Raw genomic sequence first — 23,099 nt, 5'->3', positions numbered from 1 at the left:
GAGGACTTTGACAGAAACTGATGCCAGTGTGGTGTTTAATCCAGCTTTGAAAACACTTTTGGAGCATAATGATGTTGACACGCAGTAGCACAGCTCTACCTACCAGCGTGGAGGACACTGCTTTTAAATTTTCTCGATCTAGTCTGGTGCCTAAGTAAACTCACAAGTTGAGGAATCTGCGGTTAGTAGGATATCCACAAGAAAGATGGCTACTGAAGGTAAGTGACTTGTTCTTTAAAACAAAAATTAGAAAATATGGCCTCTATCTAGCATGTTATTGCAAAATATGACCTTAAAATGGTTTTCCAAGTATTCTGCAAAGCATTGGAGATTTTCGACTGTTTGCAGATTCGGAGAGAATATAAATGATAGAGAACTAGTGTAAAGTCATCACCTGATGCCTTAAAAGCTACAAAGGCAATGCCTTTTTATCCATTTTGGATTCTTGAGACAGAGCGAAGTAAGAGACCATAAACGACTTTCATGCATGTACATGGTCATAAGCGTTGATGTGAAGGTGGGTGAGTTGCATAGGATTTTAAGAAAGCTATCAACTCTGGATTACTACTGCTACTTTTTGTTTTCATTCCTATATAGATTTTTTACAGATTACCTTTGAATGAAATAGCAGGGAGTACTTGTCTGTGAAAACAGCTGAGGTTTTCTCAAGAATGAAAGAGGTTCTTCAGTATACCCTCGCCCACTGTGGTCCTTAGAGTCTGAGCAGGCGATATACACAGCCAGATGTTGACTATGAAAATGTTATTGAGCAGTATTCTCATGGTGCTTTTCATCCATATTAATACACCATGCACTTAAACAAACAAAATCAGATTCCTGAAAGCATGCCAAAAGCAGTGCTCTTCATATTCTAACTGTCACATCCTGGGCTTTAATCCTTTTTCTGAAAGGGATGACTGGGTAGAAAGAATTTATCCAGTATTGGGGTATCTTTCATAGATTCACATGCCTGAATCATTCCCCGTCGCCGAGGCAGGAGTCCCACGGTAATAATATATACAATAGCAATGCCTTAGAAAATTATTTGTAGTAGGCTGAAAGACTATAGGCCCAACAAGGCTCAAAACTTAGCAGCCTATCTGCCTCATTATATAAAAAGAACTGAAAAAGAAGTTCCAACCAATCGGCTGTCAGCACCTTCTAGAACCCTTCCCAGCTAAGGCAGTTCTCCTGAGATTTTCACCGCACGTCGTGTGGAAGGGAGTCTCCCTGAGTGCCTACTCAGTTTTCTACTTGTTCCTTCAGAATGTCTGAAAAGAAAACCCTTTTTAAGGCCTGCAGGACCTGTGATAAAAAGAGGGTCCATGTGGATGATTAGCACTCTGACTGCATCTACTGTCTGCATCCCTCTCACATTGTGAAGGAATGCAGGATTTGCCGCACCTTTCCTGCCAAAACTATCAGGGACAGGGAGGCAAGGGTTCTTTTATGGCTAAAATAATCTTCAGATGATGAGGACAGAGCTTCTACTTCAAGCAAAAGAGCCAAATCCAAAGATAGCTCTTCTCCTGAGAGGAAAAACATCACAAATCCTCTCATAGAGTTACAGAACCCGCAAGGAGGTAGTAGTCTCCTCCCCTTGGATCTCCATCAACTCCAACCTCAGGATCTTCAACAAAAAATTGTGAATACAGCCCAGGCAAAAACTGTTGCTCTGGTGTCTTCTCACACGGTATCTGTGACCTACACCTCAAGCTCTTCTGCTACGGTGTCTACTTCTTCTATCACCTCACCTATTGTGTCAGCGAAGGTTTCCTCAAAGAAATCTTCTGGGGCTAAGGACATTTCTTCTATTTCCTCTAAAACATCGTCGACGACTGTTCCGACGACGCGATCGTCAACGAAGTCGTCGACGAAAGCCCCATCGACGTCATCGACGAAAAGCCCGTCGACGACAGTCCTGTCGAAGTCAGCCCCGTCGACGGCGGTCACGTCGACGAAGATTCCATCGATGCCAGCCCCGTCGACATCACCCTCGACGACGAGTCCGTCGTTGACAAGCTAGTCTACGGCAATCCCATCAATGAGCCAGACGCTTTCAGCGTATCTTCTCAACAAGACGCCACCTGCAAGAGTGCAATCCTCATTTTCAGTTGAAGACCTATCAGAGGCAGGACTACTCCTAATATTTCCCCGCTTCTGCCACTCACATTTTGGAAACGCATGTAGGGGAGGAATCGGATGAGATTGATGAAGACGAAGAAGGTCCCTTTGGGATTGCACGTCATCCGTCAGAATTGCAGATCAAATGTCAGGAAGAAGATGAAGACGACGATATGCAAGAGCATTTCTATCAGGAAGATTTGTCTACACCTTGCTATAGACAATCATACAGACCTTCACGTTCGGAGGAGACAAGTCATCTCCCTCCTTCTTTGATCCAGGACTTACAGGCCATGTTGGCAGACTATCGCCAAAGATTCCCGCCTACACCGTCCACGCCAGCTGTGCCTCCGGTACCAGTAGAAGTACCCAGGCCTCCGCCCCAGGACGCACCCATGGACCCTTCACCTGTCAATCCTGCAAGTTCTGCTGCATCAAGACCTACACTACGCCCACTGACGCCAAACAGAGCTCCGACAATAACCACCTGAAATGCATCCTGCTAAACACCCGCTCGGTCCACAGGCACGCCATTGAACTATGGAACCTACTGCACACCACAACGCCGGACGTCGCCTTTCTTACAGAAACCTGGATGAATACCGCATCAGCGCCCAACATCGCCATAGCCATCCCGGACGGCTACAAGATTATCTGAAAGGACCGCATCAACCGAACAGGAGGAGGCATCGCCATCGTCCACAAGAACACCATCCGCCTCACAACCAGCTCCGAAGACACCTTCACCGCCGCCGAACACCTCCACTTCCAGATACACACCGACCCCAAGACCACACTAAGAGGCACCCTCATCTACAGACCACCAGGACCCCGCACACAATTCAGCGAAGAGATCACTGACTTTATCAGCCCACACGCCCTCCCCTCCGAGGACTACATTCTCCTAGGGGACCTCAACTTCCACCTGGAAAAGAATAACGACAGCAACACCACCACCCTGCTGGACAACCTTGCCAATCTAGGACTCATACAACTGGTAAACACCCCCACCCACCATGCCGGACACACGCTCGACCCAATCTTCTCCTCCAGCAAACACATCTCCTTCATTCATGCCACAGGACTCCATTGGACGGACCACAGCTGCATCCACTTCAACTTCAGAAAGACCACAACCCACCACCACCCACAACAAGTCCCACGCAGAAACTGGAACAAAATTACCACCAACCTGCTCACCACATCGCTAAACCAAAACCTTCCCGCCAAACCATCGGACCCAAACCAAGCAGCGATCAATCTCGCACAATGGATCACCCACTGCGCCGACGAATTAGCACCCTTGAAAAACCATCACAACAAACCAGGTAGCAAAAAAGCCTCCTGGTTCAATGACAACCTCAAGAACTCCAAAAAGAACTGCCGCACCCTCGAGAAAGCCTGGCGAAAAAACCCAACCACAGACAACATGACCGCCCTCAAGGACGCCACCCGCAAACACCACCCGTTGATCCGATCCACCAAAAAATTAGCATTCAAGGATCGACTCGACAGCAACGCCCACAACAGCAAGGAACTCTTCAGCATAGTCAAAGAGCTAACCAATCCCAGCGCCGGCTCTAACGACATCACTCCCTCTAAAGACCTCTGCAATTCTCTAGCCTCATTCTTCGACAGCAGAATCGCTGACATACATAACAGCTTTGGCGACCAGTCCACCCCCCTCACCTACACCGAACTGAAGCCCCCCACCACCACCCTTGGCGCCTGAGACCCAATCAGCACCGAAGACACCATCCGCTTGATGAACTCCATTCACTCCGGATCACCAACCGACCCATGCCCCCACCACATCTTCAACAAGGCCGACTCCATCATCGCACCCCATCTCCGGGATATCATCAACTGCTCCCTCAACACCGCTATCTTCCCAGAAAGCTGGAAACATGCCGAACTCAGTGCTCTACTGAAGAAACCCACAGCAGACCCGACTGAACTTAAGAACTACCGCCCCATCTTGCTCCTCCCTTTCCCTGCCAAGGTCATAGAGAAGACCGTCAACAATCAGCTCGCAGCCTTCCTCGAATCTAACGGCTCCCTCGACCTCTCACAGTCCGGCTTCCGAGCCAAACACAGCACCGGTACCGCCCTCATCGCAGCCACAGACTACATCCGAACACTTCTCGACAACGGGAAAACAGCTGCCCTCATCCTCCTGGACCTCTCCGCAGCGTTTGACACGGTCTGTCATAGCACCCTTGTACAACGCCTCAGAAACGTCGGGATACAAGGAAAAGCACTGGACTGGATCATCTCGTCTCTCGCTGGAAGAACCCAGAGAGTCCGCCTCCCCCCTTTCAGGTCAGAGGCCACCGAAGTCATCTGCGGCGTACCACAAGGATCATCGCTCAGCCCCACCCTCTTCAACGTCTACATGAGCCCCCTCACATCCATCGCACGCCAGCACAACCTCAGCATCCTCTCCTACACGGACGACACCCAGCTGATCCTCTCCCTCACCAAAGAGCCAAACACCGCTAAAACTAACCTATACGAAGGGATGAAAGACGTTGCCGAGTGGATGAAGAACAGCCGCTTAAAACTGACTTCTGACAAGACGGAAGTCCTCATCCTAGGATCATCCCCCTCCGCATGGGACGACTCATGGTGGCCACCGGCCCTGGGCAGCGCACCCAAACCAACGGACCATGCCTGGGATTCATTGTAGGCTCCTCCCTCTCGATGACCAGACAAGTCAACGCCGTCTCATCATCATTCTTTAACATCTTACGTATGCTCAGAAAGATCTTCCGCTGGATCCCCACCGAAACAAGAAAGACGGTCCCCCAAGCACTTGTCACAAGCCGACTGGACTACGGAAACACCCTCTACGCCGGAACCACAGCCAAATTACAGAATAAACTCCAGAACGCCTCCGCCCGACTCATCCTAGACATACCCCGCCACAATCACATATCCGGTCACCTGAGAGACCTTCACTGGCTCCCAGTCAACAAGAGAATAACGTTCCGTCTCCTCACCCATGCACACAAAGCCCTCCACGACCAGGGACCCAAATACCTCAACACGCGCCTGACCTTTTACACCCCCACCCGCCAACTACAATCGTCCAATCAAGCCCTTGCCGCGATTCCACGCATCCGAAGAGCCCCCATGGGAGGAAGATCCTTCTCCTACTTAGCGGCCAAAACCTGGAACTCTCTCCCCACCCACCTCCGCCTTACACAGAACCACCTCTCCTTCAGAAAACAACAGCGCCTTGAGACCCTCTGAGTGAGTAGTGCGCTATACAAATTTTTAACTTGACTTGACTTGACCAAGACACACTGTGGACCCTACACCACTAGACAATCCGGATACTTCCACTTCGGATGAAGATGGAAGAGAGGAAGGCGAGTTGCCTAACGACAACACACCTGCAGATCCTTGGGATGAATACATAATCCCCATGCCTTCACCTCCTTTGCCGCAACCCTCGGATTCCCCACCGGAGGACATTGGCGGCTTCATAATATTATGCAAAGGGCTGCTACAAGATTTCAACTGCCAGTTACTATTGAGCAGTCTGACTGCTTTTTACATGTCTTCAAAGAGGGATATAGGAAGATCACCAGGGCTATACCCATTATAGATTTTATTTGGAAGGAAGGTCTTAACATTATGAAGACCCCGCTTCTATTCCTGCAGTTCTTCCTCGTATTGAGAAAAAATATAGAGCACCGCCAGACACTCCATCTTGTATGGTGGGCCATCCACGTCCAAACTCTGTTATATCTCAAGCTGCTCAACCGAGGTCCAAAAATCCATCCACTCCAATCTCAACCCCACCGGACAAGGAGGGCAGGAGATTGGATCTTTTAGGAAAAAAGTTCTCCACCAATGCTGCAGCTTCCTTTAAAGCAGCGAATTCCTTGGCAATCCTTGCCCGCTATGACCGGCAGATGTGGTCGGATCTATCGGAATTGATAGATTTAATACCAGAAGATAGTCAACAGGAAGCACGTAAAATTGTGCTGGAAGGAGAGAGGACGGCATCAGAAATAATAAACTGCGCACTAGACATCGCAAACACTAACTTTAGACAGCAGGCGCGGCAGTCCTCAGACGACAGGGCTGGCTCAGAGCTACCTCCTTCAGACCGGAAGTGCAGACTAAGTTCCAGGATATGGCTTACGACGGGGTTTCACTCTTCGGTAAGCACATAGACGACGCCTTACTTGCAATCAAGATGGATACCGACACCGCCAAATCACTTTGTACCCTGCAATATAAGAGAGGCTCTTTTAGAAGAGCAAGGGGTCGTGGTTTTTCTTCCAGGGGAAATTACCACAATCAACAGAACAGGCAGTACCAATCTTCATACAGACAATCTACCTCCAGTAATTTCTCTCGTCAGGGAGGAAGACGAAGAACGAATAATCAGGGACGAGATTCCAACAAACGTCAATGAGCTCTGCCGGACGCCAGTCCAACATCCTCCCCTCCCTGCGGGCGCGAAGATCTCCGCCTTTTACCAGCAATGGCGGACCTAGTAAAAAAAAAAGGGCACACTCTGGAGTTCTTAAAGAAAGCACTTACAACCCCGCCCAGGGGTCCCCCTCGTCTTCACTTACTGTTCAAAGAAGCCTTAAACATGTTTCGCAAGAATGCGATAGAGAATGTTTCCCATCTCGCAAAAAGGAAAAGGATTCTACTCTCGCTTCTTCCTCATAAAAAAGAAGTCGGGAGAGTGGCGCCCGATTTTGGATCTGCGCAAACTCAATAAATTCCTGAAGAGACAGTTTTTTTTGCATGGTGACATTGACAGATGTTCTCAATTGTCTCAACGAAGGAGATTTCATGGCTTCTCTGGACCTGGAAGACGCTTACTTCCACATCCCTATACACCCCAAACACCTGCGATTCACAGTGGCTGGTGTCCACTTTCAATTCAAGGTGCTCCCATTCAGTCTGTAATCGGCACCAAGAATATTTGCAAAATGTTTAGCCCCAGTTTCTGCAGCTCTGAGGTCGCAGGGAATAAAAGTCTTCCCATACCTCGACGACTGGCTGCTCAAGGGACCATCAAGTATTATGAACAGGAGTGAAAACCCTTTCAACCTTGTTGGTATTGGGGTAGAGAGATATATATACAGAAAACAATATCCCAACTGGTATTATTTTTGGACAAGTAAAAAGGATATCTATACAGTATTATCCATCAAAGAACAAGGAAACTCATTTTGATTTTCATTATGTGCCCGAGGCATCATTTTATCAGCATTTATGCGCAAAATTAGTGCAATTGTAGTTGCAGTTGATATCAGCACTGTAATTAATGAATAACAAGTGACAGCCCAAAAATGTACAAGGTGCACGAGTGCAAAAAGTGGGTGACACTACGGCGACACAAGTGACAGTGGAAGCAGCGTGAACGGCGCAAAGTGTGTAGTGAAAGAAATATATACAGTGATTAAAAACAAAGTGGTTTATCAAACAGTTCAGTTTTGTTTTTACAGTTTTAACAATTTTTTCAAAAACCACTAAGTAAAGGGCGCCTAATGTCTTGCTGGAAAGTCGACGGTGTTTCGATCCATATGAGTAAGGATCATCATCAGGACTGAGGGGCTGTAAACAGTGCTTTGAGAAACTAATTGAAAGCAAAACGGAGGTTCAGGCGGTGGGTGCAGTATCGTCGGACGTCTCAAGGCTAGGACGGGCAAGTGAAACGCTGTCCGGGAAGCGAGTGAAACGCGGTTCTCACTCCTTCCCGGACAGCGTTTCACTCGCCCGTCCTAATTCCCCGAGGACAGATTCATTCGCCTCAATCCACCTCCCACCCCGAGATCTGCACTCCACCCTAACCGAGGTTTCGATTATTACAGCAACCCCTGGACATCGTTCCATTCCTCGAGTACAGAACCATTCGACTCGTCCCTTCTCCTACCCGGAGATCTACTTTCTACCCCGATTGGACCATACGGCTCCGGACATCCTTGACCTTAATCTTGCTTCCAAGCACTTGGATGACACTCCGGGCACGATAATTAACTAGCCTTGAGACGTCCCACGATACTTCACCCACCGCCTGAACCTCAGTTTTGCTTTCAATTAGCTTCTCAACGCACTGTTTACAGCCCCTCAGTCCTGATGATGATCCTTACTCATATGGATCGAAACGCCGTCGACTTTCCAGCAAGACATTAGGCGCCCTATACTTAGTGGTTTTTGAAAAAATTGTTAAAACTGTAAAAACAAAACTGAACTGTTTGATAAACCACTTTGTTTTTAATCACTGTATATATTTCTTTCACGACACACTTTGCGCCGTTCACGCTGATTCCACTGTCACTTGTGTCGCCGTAGTGTCACCCACTTTTTGCACTCGTGCACCTTGTACATTTTTGGGCTGTCACTTGCTTTTCATTAATTACAGTGCTGATATCAACTGTAACTACAATTGCCCTAATTTTGCGCATAAATGCTGATAAAATGATGCCTCTGGCACATAATGAAAATCAAAATTAGTTTCCTTGTTCTTTGATGGATAATACTGTATAGATATCCTTTTTACTTGTCCAAAAATAATACCAGTTGGGATATTGTTTTCTGTATACAAGGGACCATCAAGACAGGCTGCAAAGCAAGCGGTTAACAGCTCCCTCCGTCTATTCTCAAACCTAGGGCTCACTCTCAATGCAAAGAAATCTAAACTGCAGCCCCGCCAGGTGTTAACCTTTCTGGGAGCGTCACTGGACACCGAACAGTGCAAGGCGTTCTTGTGTCAGGAACGGCAGAACAAACGTCAAAATCTGGCAAAACTAACCTCAACAAAAAAGTCACTTTCTGTCCTAACATATGCTCTTCTTCTGGGGATGTGCTCGTCAGCGATCAGTCTAGTCCCATTGGCAAGATTCAGGATGAGGCCACTGCAAGAAGAATTGCACTGACAATGGCGACAAATAGGAGGTTCTTTCGACGATCGCATAAAGGTGACATCCAGAATGAGACGAGCTCTTCTATGGTGGTCAAAAGAAAACAATCTGTCACCGGGCCTCACGTTTCTCCAAACCATTCCCGCATTTATCCTGACCACGGACGCTTCTATGGAAGGTTGGGGAGGTCATCTCCAGGACCTTCAGATTGAAGGGCGATGGTCTCGCCAATATCGGCAGAAACACATCAACAGTCTGGAGTTAAGAGCCATTTTCCTGTCTCTGCAGGTGTTCCTACTGAGAATTGCAAATTCCTCAGTGCTGGTGCGTACGGACAATACCACCAGCATGTTTTACATCAACAAACAAGGGGGAATGAGATCTCTCTACCTCTCGCAGGAAGCTCAAGAGATGTGGGAGTGGGTTATACAACACAGCATAACCCTCAGAGCGGAGCATGTGAGGAGTGTTCAAAACTCTCTAGCCAACAACCTCAGCAGATCTCTCACAGGTTGCCACGAATGGGAACTAGAGCAGGATCAGGTGACCAGGATCTTTCCAACATGGGGCACGCCAACTCTGGATCTGTTTGCGACATGACAGAACAGCAAATGCCTGTACTACGCCAGCAGGTTTCCTCAACGGGGGTCAAGAGGAAATGCCCGGTCCATGAGATGGTCCAAAATCTATGCATACGCCTTTCACCCCGATTCCTTTAATACCGAGGATACTGCAAAAGATGAAGAGGGAACATTGCACTCTTCTCCTCATTGCTCCTCGCTGGCCGAGACAGTACTAATTCCAAGAACTGCTCCTGCTATCTCAACAGCCTCCAATTCGTCTCAAACAGACAATTTCAATGTTGACAAGGGAAGGAGGTCAGATTCTACACCCGGATCATCAATCGCTTCACTTGCATGCCTGGCTCCTGACTTCTTAGAGTTTAAGGATCTCAAAATGTTCGCAGACTGCAGAGAGATTCTATCTCAAGCCCGTGCTCAGAGTACCATCAGAACGTACCATTTTAAATGGAGATGATTCTGTAGTTGGTGTGAAGCAAATAATATTCATACGCTCCAGGCACCACCTGATGATATACTTCCTTACTTGCTGTTGTTAGCCAAAGCAGGTCTGGTGTTCTCTTCTATAAAAGTGCATCTGGCCACTATCTCCAGATTCAGAAAAAGTTCAAACAAGCCACCACTATGCTCTTCCTCATTGATAAAGTAATTTCTCAAGGGCTTATTTTGAGCTTTTCCTCCAATTCGACCTCCACCTCCTGAATGGGATCTCAATATCGTCTTATCCCAATTATTGAGGAGGCCCTTCAAACCTATTCACAGAGCTGAACTAAAGTTTCTAACTTGGAAAGTCGCTATTTTACTAGCTCTCACTTCAGCCCGGATAGTTAGTGAGATACCAGCTTTCACGATTACAGAGCCTTTCCTACATTTCTCTAAGGACTATGTAACCCTGAGAACCAATCCAAAGTTCATTCCTAAGGTACCATCTCAATTTCATATAAATCAGCCGGTAAAGTTAAAGACTTTTTTTCCCGGACCCTGTCACACCGGCAGAAAAGGCCCTGCACTCTCTTGATGTGAAACGATGTCTAAAGTTCTATCTTCAGAAAACTAAGGACATAAGAAAATCAAACCAGCTATTTATTGCTTATGGACCGGTCACGCTAGGACAAGCTGTGACGAAAGCAGCTATTGCTAAGATGGTTATCCTCAGTAATACAATTCTGTCACGAAAAGGCTAACAGACCTTTAGTCAGAATTCCACCAGAATGATGTCTGCGTTGACTGCCTTATTTGCTGGGGTCACGCTGGAGAACATTTGCCGAGCTGCTACATGGAAGAGGGTCCATACTTTTACAAAGCATTACTGCTTGCAGTCGCATTCACAGGATGATACAGCAGTTGGAGAAGCGGTGCTGCAGCATCTTCTTCATTAAGGTTAGATTTTTCAAAGGTCTCTCAAATTATATTGCGGTCATAAGACTATGTATGATATACTGTAATGTTTTGATTGTCAAATGTTGTCTTTACTATGAACGATATTATCTGAATAGAATTATTCCTTTCAGAAGGTTTTCTGCATATATGTATATTTACATTTTAGTGCTCTATAACCTTCCGGTTGTGTGGGGGATATATAGAATTATGCTTTGTCTCCCACCATCCGCAAACAACGGATACGATTTTACTGCTTGCTATTCTGATTCAGGCATGTGAATCTATGAAAGATACCCCAATACTGGATAAGAAAACAAGTTACTTACCTGTAACTACAGTTATCCAGTATTGGTATGTTTAATAGATTCACATGCACCCACCCTCCTCCCCTGCAAGGCAGTTCTTTATTAGGGATACATACTTCTCACTTGTGCTGGGAAAATCTGAGGAGAACTGCCTCTGCTGGGAAGGTTCTAGAGGGTGCTGACAGCTGATTGGTTGGAACTTCTTTGTCAGTTCTTTTTATATAATGAGGTAGATAGGCTGCTAAGTGTTGGGCCTTGTTGGGCCTATAGTCTTTCAGCCTACTACAAATAATTTTCTAAGGCACTGCTATTGTATATATTATTACCGTGGCACTCCCGCCTCGGCGACGGGGAATGATTCAGGCATGTGAATCTATGAAAGATACCAATACTGGATAACTGTAGTTACAGGTAAGTAACTTGTTTTCTTTTTTATCAGAATCATTTAATGAGAAGCATAATAATCTTATATTTTGTATAAAAAATGTGATTAGTGTTTGATTACCTTGATCTTCAGATTCTTAGCCTTTGCTATTCACACATTTGGTAAATGCAGGAAGTTTACTTTGAGCAAAAATGATCATACATAAATGCTACAAATAAACTTCAGCATTTGCTCAGTTATGGATAAAAAAGATGATTTTCTGTGTATTTGGATTAGACGCTTGATGACACAGCTGGATGCGGCAAGGAGCTCCAAAGCAGTGGAAGGAAAGACTTCGCAAAAAGGGACACTGCCTGCCAGCCAAAATATGGTCACCTATGAGTTACATTGCCGACCAGAACAGAACAAGTTCTCTCAAGCTGCAAAGGTGAGAGTACAGTTTTCTAAGAATACCTGGAATCAGTTACCAGACATATCTACTTACTGCTTGGGCAAGTAGTTGGTTACGTTTCAAAACTTGTATCATTAACATTCAGACCCTCATATTGCAGAGAAAGCTGTCTGGAATTACACTGGGATTTGGGAAATATTTTCATAGAAACATGCATTCTGCACGATGCAGTTTTCTTTCACTTTGCAACTCAACAGTACATTCTCTGAGGATTACTCTCTTGAATATACTGTCTTGAATATACTGTCTTGTACTGTCATGAATCCGATAGCATTTGGAAAACCAAAGGAAATGTAATAGTATCATATAAGCCTATGCTCTGCTCAGCATGAGCTGCAGTGATTGAACACAGGTTGTTTTCTTCACACTACCACAAACAAATTCAATATCCTTCCTTTTCCAGTTGTTCGGGTGTAGACAGAAATGAAGGTTCGAGGCATGTGGGCTGCTGAATTCATATCTTGGCATAGATCGCCGCCTAGTGTTGGGTCCGGATGTTTGCACTTTGTTGTCCTGGAAGAGTCTTCGAAGTATCACGAGATAGGTGACTCCTCCCCTGGACTACAGTGCGCATGGGCATCTTCTCCATCTTCGATTGTTTTTTTCCGCCATTGGGTTCGGATGCTATTCCTCAACTCCAACTTCGGAATTGAAACTTTTCAACTTTCTAAGGCCAAAAGGCCTTCTACCTCGACGGTATTGTTCTCGTTCGGTAAACCTTTAGTCGATAACACTTTCCATCTCGATCCGGTCGTCGACGCGGGCCGTTGGGACTTTTCGACGCCACCTGTGCCTGCTACCGATGGAAAGGACCCCATTTAAAAAGTGCCCTCTATGTCACTCCAAGTTCCCACATACTGATAAACCTACAGTATGCACAAGTGCCTCTCTCCCAAGCACAACAAGGAAGATTGTCCAGCTTGTGCTCAGTTCCGGTCGAAGAAAACTATCCGGAACCGACGGGCCGCAGGACAAGAGATGCAGCGGCAGGCACCGGAACTGGAGAACATTTTCGATGACTAACACGACCTCCCAGAAGCGGCGGACTCCGACTTCGAAATTGTCACTGTAGAAGACCAGTCGGACTCCGATGACCAGATCACACCGTACCACGGCCCCTACCCCGCTTCCATCTCAAGACAAGGCTCTGGTCGAAGCATCGCCTAAAGGCCTTAGTCGGATCACCGCCAGAACCCCATTGTCCAGCTACCATGCTGCACTAACCAAATATCTATGATGCAATTTCGGAACGGCCACGAGCAAACGCTTTAAGAAACGGTACTAACTTCCTTCTCTCAACTACGGAGCTGATATGCGTTGCCACGCCGGATTCCCTAAACATGGCAAAGAGCATCAAACTAGCTCGTAACAAGAGGCACTGTGATTGAAACAGGCTCTGTAGACAAACATGACAATTTATTTCCTTGTCCTGATGATGATGCATGTATTAATCAGTTGCATCGAAACGTCGTCGACTTAAATGCTCCATATGTTGTTTTGACCTCATGAATTTTGATCAACAATGGGTTGCTATGAATGAATTTCAGTCTGTAAAACCAAATAATAAGTACAGACCGCTTTTGTGCGTTTTCACATATTTGTTTTTGTCACTTGTTCTGTCTTGTTGTCTGTGGGTCACAGGCTGTGCCCACTTTTGTATAAATGTTTTATATAAAAAAATCGGTACAATAACTAAAAAATAAACACCCGTCCGGCTGGACGGAGGTCATGTATACTATTTAGTATATGTCTATTATTTGTGTGATCCTCATTTACTAGGGTCCCCTGTTCTGTACAATAGATTACTGCCCAAGGACCCTAGTCGTATTCCTTTTGGGTTTCCCTTGTCTTGTTAAACATAGCACGGCAGTGGAACCAAGCTCAAGGACAACTAAAAGACCTAGGGCTAGATGTAGGTAAATCATTTTTACCGATTCTAAAATACCGAATTTTACTGATTCCGTATTTTAGAATCAGTAAATCTGATGTAGGTAAATTTTCAGTATTTTTTACCGAATCAGTAAGATTCGGTAATTACCGAATCGGTACCAAATAAATCAAGGGTGGCAGGGTGTCACTTTGACACCCTGTTGCACCCCTGATTAGGGCTTGTGGCACACATACATGCCATGCCCTAAGGGCATGTATGTGTGCCACATGGCAAAGGTGTACATGCACAGATTTGCATATACACAGGTATTCGTTATTTACCACCAACTAATTGTTGGTGGTAAATAGCGAATACTTAAAGCCCTGTGGTACTGTTTACAGTGCCACCTACATCTTAAAATACAGTTTTGGTAATTTTGCCGAATCAGTAATTTTACCGAATCAGTAAATTTACTGATTTGGTAAAATTACCGAATCTGTATTTTAAGATGCCCTACATCTCAGTATCCAAATAGCGGTCGGTAATGGCCGAAAATCGGTACTTTCGTCCATTACCTACCAGAATGTGGATACCTACATCTGGCCCCTAGTGTTGGTAGACAGTCGCACTTACAACTCTCTGCAGTGGTGGAACCCACAAAACCTTTCCAAGGGGCGACTGTTCCAAGAGCTGGTTCCACAGATAGTGCTAACAGCGGACGCATCACTGACGGGTTGGAGAGCCCACCTACTTAAATACACAGTCCAAGGGCTCTGGACAGTCAAGCAGAAGACACTGCATATAAACCACTTAGAGTTGCTAGCAGTATTTCTAGTAATGAAAGCCTTCCAGAAATACTTGTACAACAAGGCTGTATTGATCCAGACGGACACCATGACAGCCATGTACTACATACAGAAACAGGGAGGGACACACTCTCCGCAGCTGCCTCACCTAGCACAGAGCATATGGAGGTGGGCAATTCCAAAAAACATCTTTCTCCTGGCAGAACACCTACCAGGACTAGACAATCAGATTGCAGATCTACTAAGCAGATACAGCCAACAGATACACGAATGGGAGATTCACCCTTAAGTCCTCCAACCATTCTTCAAAATGTGGGGTCATCCAGAGAGAGATCTGTTTGCCACAAAAGAAAACTCAAAATGCCAGTCCTTTGCTGCCAGGTTCTCACACCCGTTGTCACAAAGCAATGTGATATGGATTAACTGGTCAGGCAGATTTGCGTACGCTTTTCCGCCAACCCCACTGATTCCATTAGTGGCACGCAAACTAAAGCAACAGTCCCTCACAATGATCCTAGTTGCTCCCACATGGGCAAGACAGCCATGGTACACAACGCTCCTAGAACTCTCAGTAGTCCCACACCAAAGGCTGCGCCTATCGCCACAGCTGTTAACGCAGAACCGTGGAGAAATCAGGCACCCAGATCCCAATCAGATGAACCTAGCGATCTGGCTCCTGAAGTCTTAGAGTTCGGATATCTTAACTTGCCCCCAGACTGTATGAACATTATCAAGGAAGCAAGACGCCGAACTACTAGAGCATGCTACGCAGCTAAATGGAAAAGATTTTGTAATTTACTGTAATAACCAAATCAATCCATTAGATGCCTCCATCCAAAACATATGTTACTTATTACATCTTCAAAGATGCAATTTAGCATACTCTTCCATAAGGCTACACCTTGCTGCTATAGCAGCATACCTCCAGAACAGACAACACCTGTCCCTGTTCAGAATACCACCTATCAAAGCTTTTATGGAAGGACTTAAAAGAATTATCCCTCGAAGACATCCACCTGCGCCAGTCTGGAACTTTAACGTAGTACTTACCAGACTTTTGGGGCCACCTTTCGAACCACTCCATTCGTGCTGATTACAAATTCCTAACGTGGAAAGTGGAATTTTTGGTGGCCATTACCTCCCTCGGGCGAGTGAGCGAGCTACAGGCACTAACGATTCAAGAACCTTTCATGCAAATACATCACAAGGTAGTGCTCCGTACTCACACTAAGTTCATGCCAAAAGTTACATCAACATTTCATCTCAATCAGTCAATAGATTTGCCAGTTTTCTTCCAAAACCCGCAATCAGTGGCTGAAAGGGCTCTACACACACTAAATGTAAAAAGAGCTCTATTATATTACGTTGATAGAACTAAAGCTTTCAGAAAGACAAAACAACTATTTGTTGCTTTTGCTCCACAGCACAAGGGTAATCCAATTTCAAAATCAGTAATAGCCAGATGGATAGTTAAGTGCATTCAAATATGCTATCAAAAGGCCAAGCGCACGCTAACAGTTCCCCCAAAAGCCCACTCAACGCGCAAAATGGGGGCATCTATGGCTTTCACTAAACACTACTTAGTAGACGTGCAAGCAAAGCATCAAGCTGCTGTAGGCCAGGCTGTCCTAAAAACTCTTTCAAACTGCTGCAGCTGGTACAGGTGCCCACCGCTAAAGGAAAAACTGCTATACAGTCTATGCGAAGATATGAATTCAGCAGCCCACATGCCTCGAACGGAAAATGCTACTTCCCAGTATGCATCTGTTCTTGGCATGTAGGGCTCCTGACATTCATATCGCCCACCCTCCTCCCCGGTGCCTGTCACAGCTGCAGTAAACAATCTGAAGATGGAGAAGATGCCCATGCGCACTGTAGTCCACGGGAAGAGTCTCTTATCTCGTGATACTTCGAAGACTCTTCCAAGACAACAAAGTGCAAACATCCAGACCCAACACTAGGCGGCGATCTATGCTAAGATATGAAAGTCAGCAGCCCTACATGCCAAGAACAGATGCATACTGGTAAGTAGCATTTTCCTTTGTGCTTTTGGTGTTTCAACTCTTCCACAAGGTAACTCCTGCAGACGAGAACAATGCTGCAATGTTTGCCTCATAGGAGACCATTAATGCAGCTCTTAGTTGTGGGAGAAGATGTCCAGTGGTAAAGTAGTTAGTGAGGCAGGTGCATTGGCATCAGGACACGTGTGTAAGTGGCCATTTCACCATTTGTATGCCTTTTGTTCTGCTACCCCCCCCTTTGAGACATTTTCTGTACTTGCATTGGAGTCTACAGCACCCTTGCCATACCACTGAAGGGTTCATCCAGTAGAATAATATGTTGGTGTGTACAATCTGAAACTAGACCCCCTAAATCTTGGGGGTCCCTGTTAGAGTTCCAAGGAGTGGGGGCATTTAGTTCTTTAGAAATCAGGGAATTTGTGCAAATGCTGTGCAAACTTTGCCTTATTAATCATGTGTTTCGTATGCAGGTTCTAGAACTGGAGAAGCGTCTGAGTGAGCTAGAGGCTGCTGTACGCTGTGATCAAGACAGCCAGGTGAGCAAAGTCATTTTATCAAGGTTAGCAAAGATGTCTCTAATACTATAGATCAGCACAACCTAGATTGTTCAAGAAGTGGACATTGGCACTTAGATCAATACATTTTAACAGTTCATAATCATTCCACCTTGCACCAGTGCTTTGAATCCTTAGCTTGTTGGTACTGTCCCAGGAAGCTAACTTTACTCGATCCCAATCCTTTTTCCACTTCCTGTCCCTCAAACAAAGCCTCTATTTAAGTGTAGGGTGGTAGGCCTTTAAAGTAGAGGTTCTAAATTCATGTCACTCGCGCCAAGTTGACTGCTTGCCTTTTTAATCGTACCAACTCTGCTTGTTTGGCGAAACTCTTCTTTTGAGGTTTTGGTAAGAGTTACCCTAGCATGAATTCCTACATGTCTACATTCGTGCCAGTTTTGTATCTGTTTTATTGAGACAATGAAACCAGAAATTTGCATACCTATCAGGACATTGCTAAGACCAACCTTTGGAAGGATTCTATTACATAGCTGCCAAGGTTTCAGATTGTTATGTGTGGCGTTTTCTTCATTTTAAGGAAATTATGAGTGACATTTCAACGACTATGAGTGACACTTTCTTGCGAGTAAAATCAAGCAATGAAAATGAGGGAAACCAATATTAGAAATTACACCCATTTGAGCAACACGGCTGTGCCACCAAAAGCAAATTTTCATAGCATAGCAAGTCAGTGCAACAGTAGGAGATCATGACGTTCACCATAACAAACACGTTTTCAGGTTGTCCTCTTATGCTATATATGTTTTTTGCATGTCAGATTTCATCCATTTAAGCTTACTGCAAGATTTTATTTTCTTGAGAAAAATCAACACTCCAGCCCGGCCACATAACCTGACAAGCCCACAAACAGACAAAAAAAATCACCCCACACACTGACCTGACCTGCCATCTCGAGATCAGACTACACTGGTGGCAGAACGTCAACTAAAGAGATAGTTGCAGCCTCATCTCAGGGGGCAAATCACCATGGTCTCAGCTGTACCCTGCATGCGCTGGCAAAAAGCTTGAGTCCAGTTTAGGCTTCATTGAGTCTCCGGGGCATCCCGCCGGTCCAGCTCAAAATTATCTATGGATTGTCTCACTGTGGCCAGGCCGGACACAACCTCTTCCCCTCTTCCCCTCTCCCCCCTCTTCCCCTCTCCCCCTCTCCCCCCTCTTCCCCTCTCCCCCTCTCCCCCCTCTTCCCCTCTCCCCCCTCTTCCCCTCTCCCCCCTCTCCCCCCTCTTCCCCCTCTTCCCCTCTCCCCCCTCTCCCCTCTCCCCCCTCTTCCAGGTGTGCCCTGGAAGGGGGGAAGAGGTTGTGTCCAGCCTGGGTTCCCCACTGTGCTGTTCCGGGGTCAGGAGATGCGACCTGTTGCTGTGCTGTCAGTGCTCAAGTATCTGCTGCAATTGTGTAGTGCATATGCATTTAGAAGCTGCAAACTGACTCTGTCCTGCACCGAGCGGAGCTCTGGCCTGTGTCAACGAGATTCGCTTTGGGGAGGCAGGATCCGGCTGGCATGGGTTCCTCCCCCACCACCACCGCTTCCCTATATTATCCCGACGTGGCCCTTTCTGCCTGGCAGTCCCGGTCAGAACCGAAACGAAAGGCCACTGGGCACTGATGCAGGGCCTAATCAGGTGTACTGTATCCAATTAGATCACAGACAGAATAGACAGCCAAGCAATGAGAGCTGTAACACTTAACAGGCACAGGCACACAACACCACAGTGATTATTAACGCGGAAAAATACTATTAAATTACCTGGTTGAGACTTCTGGCATAGTGATCAAAGGAGAGTTGCTGGGACCAGAGTTATGAGAGGCTGCATGCAGGCATAATGTTCTCTGGCAGCCGCACCTGGTCCCGAGTCACGCAGCATGATCCTTACAGGCTGCAGGCACCAACCACAGTCCGCAGCCTCTGCGGATGTACTCCCTTCTGAGGCAGCAGGCACAAACCAAATACTGCTAGCGGTGCAAGCACAAGCGAGCTAACTCTTGCTAGAATTAAACATTTATAAAATTTATAACTGGCGCCCATTTCCGCGCTGCGTGAAGCACCGCGTCCTATGTATAATTTGTGTCTCGTGTCTCGGCTGACATTGCTGGGCGAATTAAACGTGGATGGGAGCCAAAGCATAATTTACAGAATGGCAGTCCTGCGTAATTAGCGGTGGTCGCACTTAATTTTGCCCACAGCTGCCACAGTGAACTTAGCGGTATTGTTGCCCCTGCCTGTCCTTTTCCAGAAGTATGTGAGGTCACATCCGATCATCCCCCCACAGCGCCACAACCTGTAACAAAATGACTGCTGAGGGCAGGCCAGCCCGGGTCTCAGTAATTGGCCAGTCAGTGACTCTCTGTGGCAGCCCGCCATGCAGGCACTGGCAGCAGGGCAGATTGTAACATTTGTAACAATGAGTCAGTCTGAGAGCACAGATTTAACTGTTTACTTACGAACTGTGCTGCCGGCCGCAAGTGAAGTCTGCGGCCCGGGGCACAGGTGTGTCTGAGCACCGGCACGCTGTAGCACCTGGTGCAGCCGGCAGCCAGTTTCAGCGCTGTCAGCAGTGAGTGCGGTCAGTGGCAAACATGCGTGACAATGAATTTCAGTGTGGGGATGCGGGAACATCACACTAAAATGCGTTAGCGTCACGCCTGGTGCGTGACACTTGGCAGGCCTGCTATTCTTTACTGACTCCGTACATTGTGATAGTGTGCTTACTCAATATAAGATGAAGAATTTTGAACAGTTTTTGCAATTCTTTCATGTGCTGTTTCCCTATATCAAGCAGATTATCTGGCGAGCCAGCACCGTGCATCCAAACCTTTCATACATAAGAAAGCATTTCACGCACATCCAGTACTATATTCTGCTTAGGTTCCCATCTCTCGTTCTGGAGGAACACAACCCTGACTATTTCAATAGCCCTCGTGTCCTACTTTTACAACCATGTGCAGTGATGATCTTTTCATATGAATGTAATTTGAAGGCCTGTCCAGACAAATCTAAAGTATTTAATTTCTGTCTTAGAAAAGTCGCAGAAATACGGTGCTGCGTGTGATTTGTATTGCAGGGAATTTTCCTGTGTGCATTGGACCTTTCATTAAGCCATTTCTTTACTGGGTGGGTGAAGTCTGGTATCACCACCTAAGTTGAAGATTCCCTTTCTGAATCTTAAATGCACACGCAAATCCGGTAAACACTGCATGCTGCGTCTCCATGCATGTTTTGTTTTACACAAGCCCTTTCTCCATGTAAAAACTAAGTTGTGTAACTGAAGCACAATTTGTTTGAGAAGAAATTAAGCTTGTGAATTCAGGCCCTTGTTAGAAATGCACTTTCATTCAACATGCATGTCTTTTTTGCTTGTAGGTTGTAAAAACATTTGTAAAATCTGGCTGTTTACACGTGTGTCTGCGTCCACCACTGTTTAACCTGAAAAGAAAATACTTTTTTGACTTCTGGGTCCCTTTTTCACTCCCACTCACAGTGCTGAAATTTTATATTTCTCTTTAGAACCCTCTGACAGTTGGATTGCAAGGATCCAGTTTAACAGTAAGTTCCACTTGGTGCTTTTCTTTGAGGGAGTGGGGAACATTCACAATTCCCGTTCTGGAAATTAGCATATTAAGGTTGGTGAGAATGAGAATGAGAGGGTACTTGGTGTGCTCTTTGCAAAACCACGGATTCATTACTTTCTATATTTTTATTGTGCTTGTTAAAAATATGAATACTGAAGTAGTGCTGTACTTAAGATTGGACAGGAGGGTTGCTGCCAGAATCATTTTCTGGGACATCGGTAATGCTGACAATTTAGCGCATACCGTATGACACCTCTACTGTCTTAATGGTTGTCCCCGTAACAACACAGATTGCTATATGTTAAACTACTGATTGCTCTTTGAGCCCAGCCTATTTTCAATCCTATAATAAAGCATTTTTGGTTAAAGGAACTATCTAGCAGGTAGTGTTGCCCTCCAGAATGTAACCGCCACTTAAAATATTCTTGATCATTATATCATTCTGCATTAAATCAGTCCCCAGGCAATATGCAGGTTCTAACCTGTTTAGCTCACATTTGGAGTTTCTCAGAGGGCACGGCTTTCACCTGGTATCTCTAAATGCTTTATGCTCCCATTGTTGAATATCATTTATGCACTTAAGCGGGCATGTCACTCCCTACTACCCAGAGCTATTTACAGGGGTCAGCATTCCTAGAGAAGCTGTAGGTTTCATATTGCCCATGTAGTGTTGTAACTAAGTAGCAAGAAAGATGGCTACAACTTAAGGTCTCTGCAACCAAAATCATTCTTGCTAGTTAGACTTGCAGAGTGTCACAAACCCACTCACAAGTTATGCCTTATTGTTCAGAAAAGCTGTTGCAATAGCATCAAGTCAGGAACTGGAGATCTTAATGGGTGATGGAGTTATATTATTGTGACTGCTATTTCTGCAATGACTAATAAAGCCCTAGAAAAATGTGAAACAGGAGTGGTCCTTTAGTTACTTGACTTCTAGCTAGCAAATGGGTTATTTTTGTTGGTGTTTGAGCTTTCATAGCTATGGAGGCTTTACAGGCGTAGAAAAGGAAGCTGTCTTAGTCTTCTAGTACTTCGTCACAGATGCATGGCTTTAGTTGTAAAATAAATGTGCACGTAATTAAGACCCGAACCAAACACATCAGTGTCTCTCTGCAGAGGATGATCCAGTGCTCATTGAGCTAATGCCCCAGATTTAGTTGCGATGAAGTGTGAGGAGAGGGTAGAGCTAGTCTTTCTTGATTTCTCCAAGAACGTTTTGCCTTAACCAAGAATCAATAGTTTTTGTGAGTAATTATCTTGAAAGGTTATGTCATCAGCCTTCTTCACTTACCATTTACATTAACTCCAAACCTTCATAAATCCTAGCGTGTGCTTTTTCCAGAAACACGAAATCTTTTACTGTTGGAGTACTGCCACTTTAATTCCAGAGCAAGAGAAGGGCCTGAAGTTCTACTCCATAGTGTCTACAAAGAATGGACACATTGGAGCCATATTAGACCTGTACGGCTTGAAAAAGATTTCCTAGTAGAAACAATTGATAAGTTGGCACAGACTCCTGAGGTATTTCCTAAGAGGGACTGTTTAACATTACAAGGCCTCAATGATGTCTACCTTCAAAGGCTCATTAAAAATGGCATTGGAACCACCAAATTGTTTCTAGCAGATCAGCAATGTGGATACAGGATGCCTCCTAATCGCCTTTAATTAGTGAAGTGAAAAAAGCTTTGTTTTCTAGTGCCTTTTCAAGAATCGAGAATAAATTACTTAACAATTTAAGAATAGCCATCACATCAATGTGCATATAGGACATAAAATACAATAAAGATACCAAAGTAATGGCTAATATACTTATTATTGCAAGATCGAATCATAGAGTAAATAAAGTGACAGCCTACTGCAGCCTCTTACTTTATAGATTAACTTAGACCAGCTTATCAGTCTCCTACAGTAAGTAACTATGATTCAATAGGAGCCTCTTCCCAATGCCTAAGGACTGTGAGATATATCGAGTTGCTGTATACATAGTTAAGATATCATTTAACAGTAGTACAATTAGCAAGGCTGGTGTGCTGTATCCGTTATACATGCTAAAGAAGCCAAAATAACTGACGAAAGAATGAGAATGGAATGCTGTATAAATAGACATAAAGTCACAGGAAAAGGTTTGGCCCAGAGGG

General features: G+C 45.5%; 1 protein-coding gene across 1 annotated transcript in view; it reads left to right on the top strand.

Moving 5' to 3' along the window:
• The window catches only part of DCTN2 (dynactin subunit 2), a 337,558-nt gene that overhangs the window by 240,714 nt on the left and 73,745 nt on the right, over window positions 1-23,099 (top strand). The window contains exons 7-9 of the mRNA XM_086966662.1: window positions 11,948-12,098; window positions 17,290-17,355; window positions 20,897-20,935. Coding sequence (XP_086822788.1) covers window positions 11,948-12,098; window positions 17,290-17,355; window positions 20,897-20,935 — 256 coding nt within the window. The remainder of the gene's footprint in view (window positions 1-11,947; window positions 12,099-17,289; window positions 17,356-20,896; window positions 20,936-23,099) is intronic.

This window comes from Lissotriton vulgaris, chromosome 1_1 (genome assembly GCF_964263255.1).
Source record: "Lissotriton vulgaris chromosome 1_1, aLisVul1.2, whole genome shotgun sequence".
NCBI classification, from domain to species: Eukaryota; Metazoa; Chordata; class Amphibia; order Caudata; family Salamandridae; genus Lissotriton; species Lissotriton vulgaris.
Note: the sequence above shows the minus strand (reverse complement) of the source record. Positions and strands in the feature narration are given on the sequence as shown.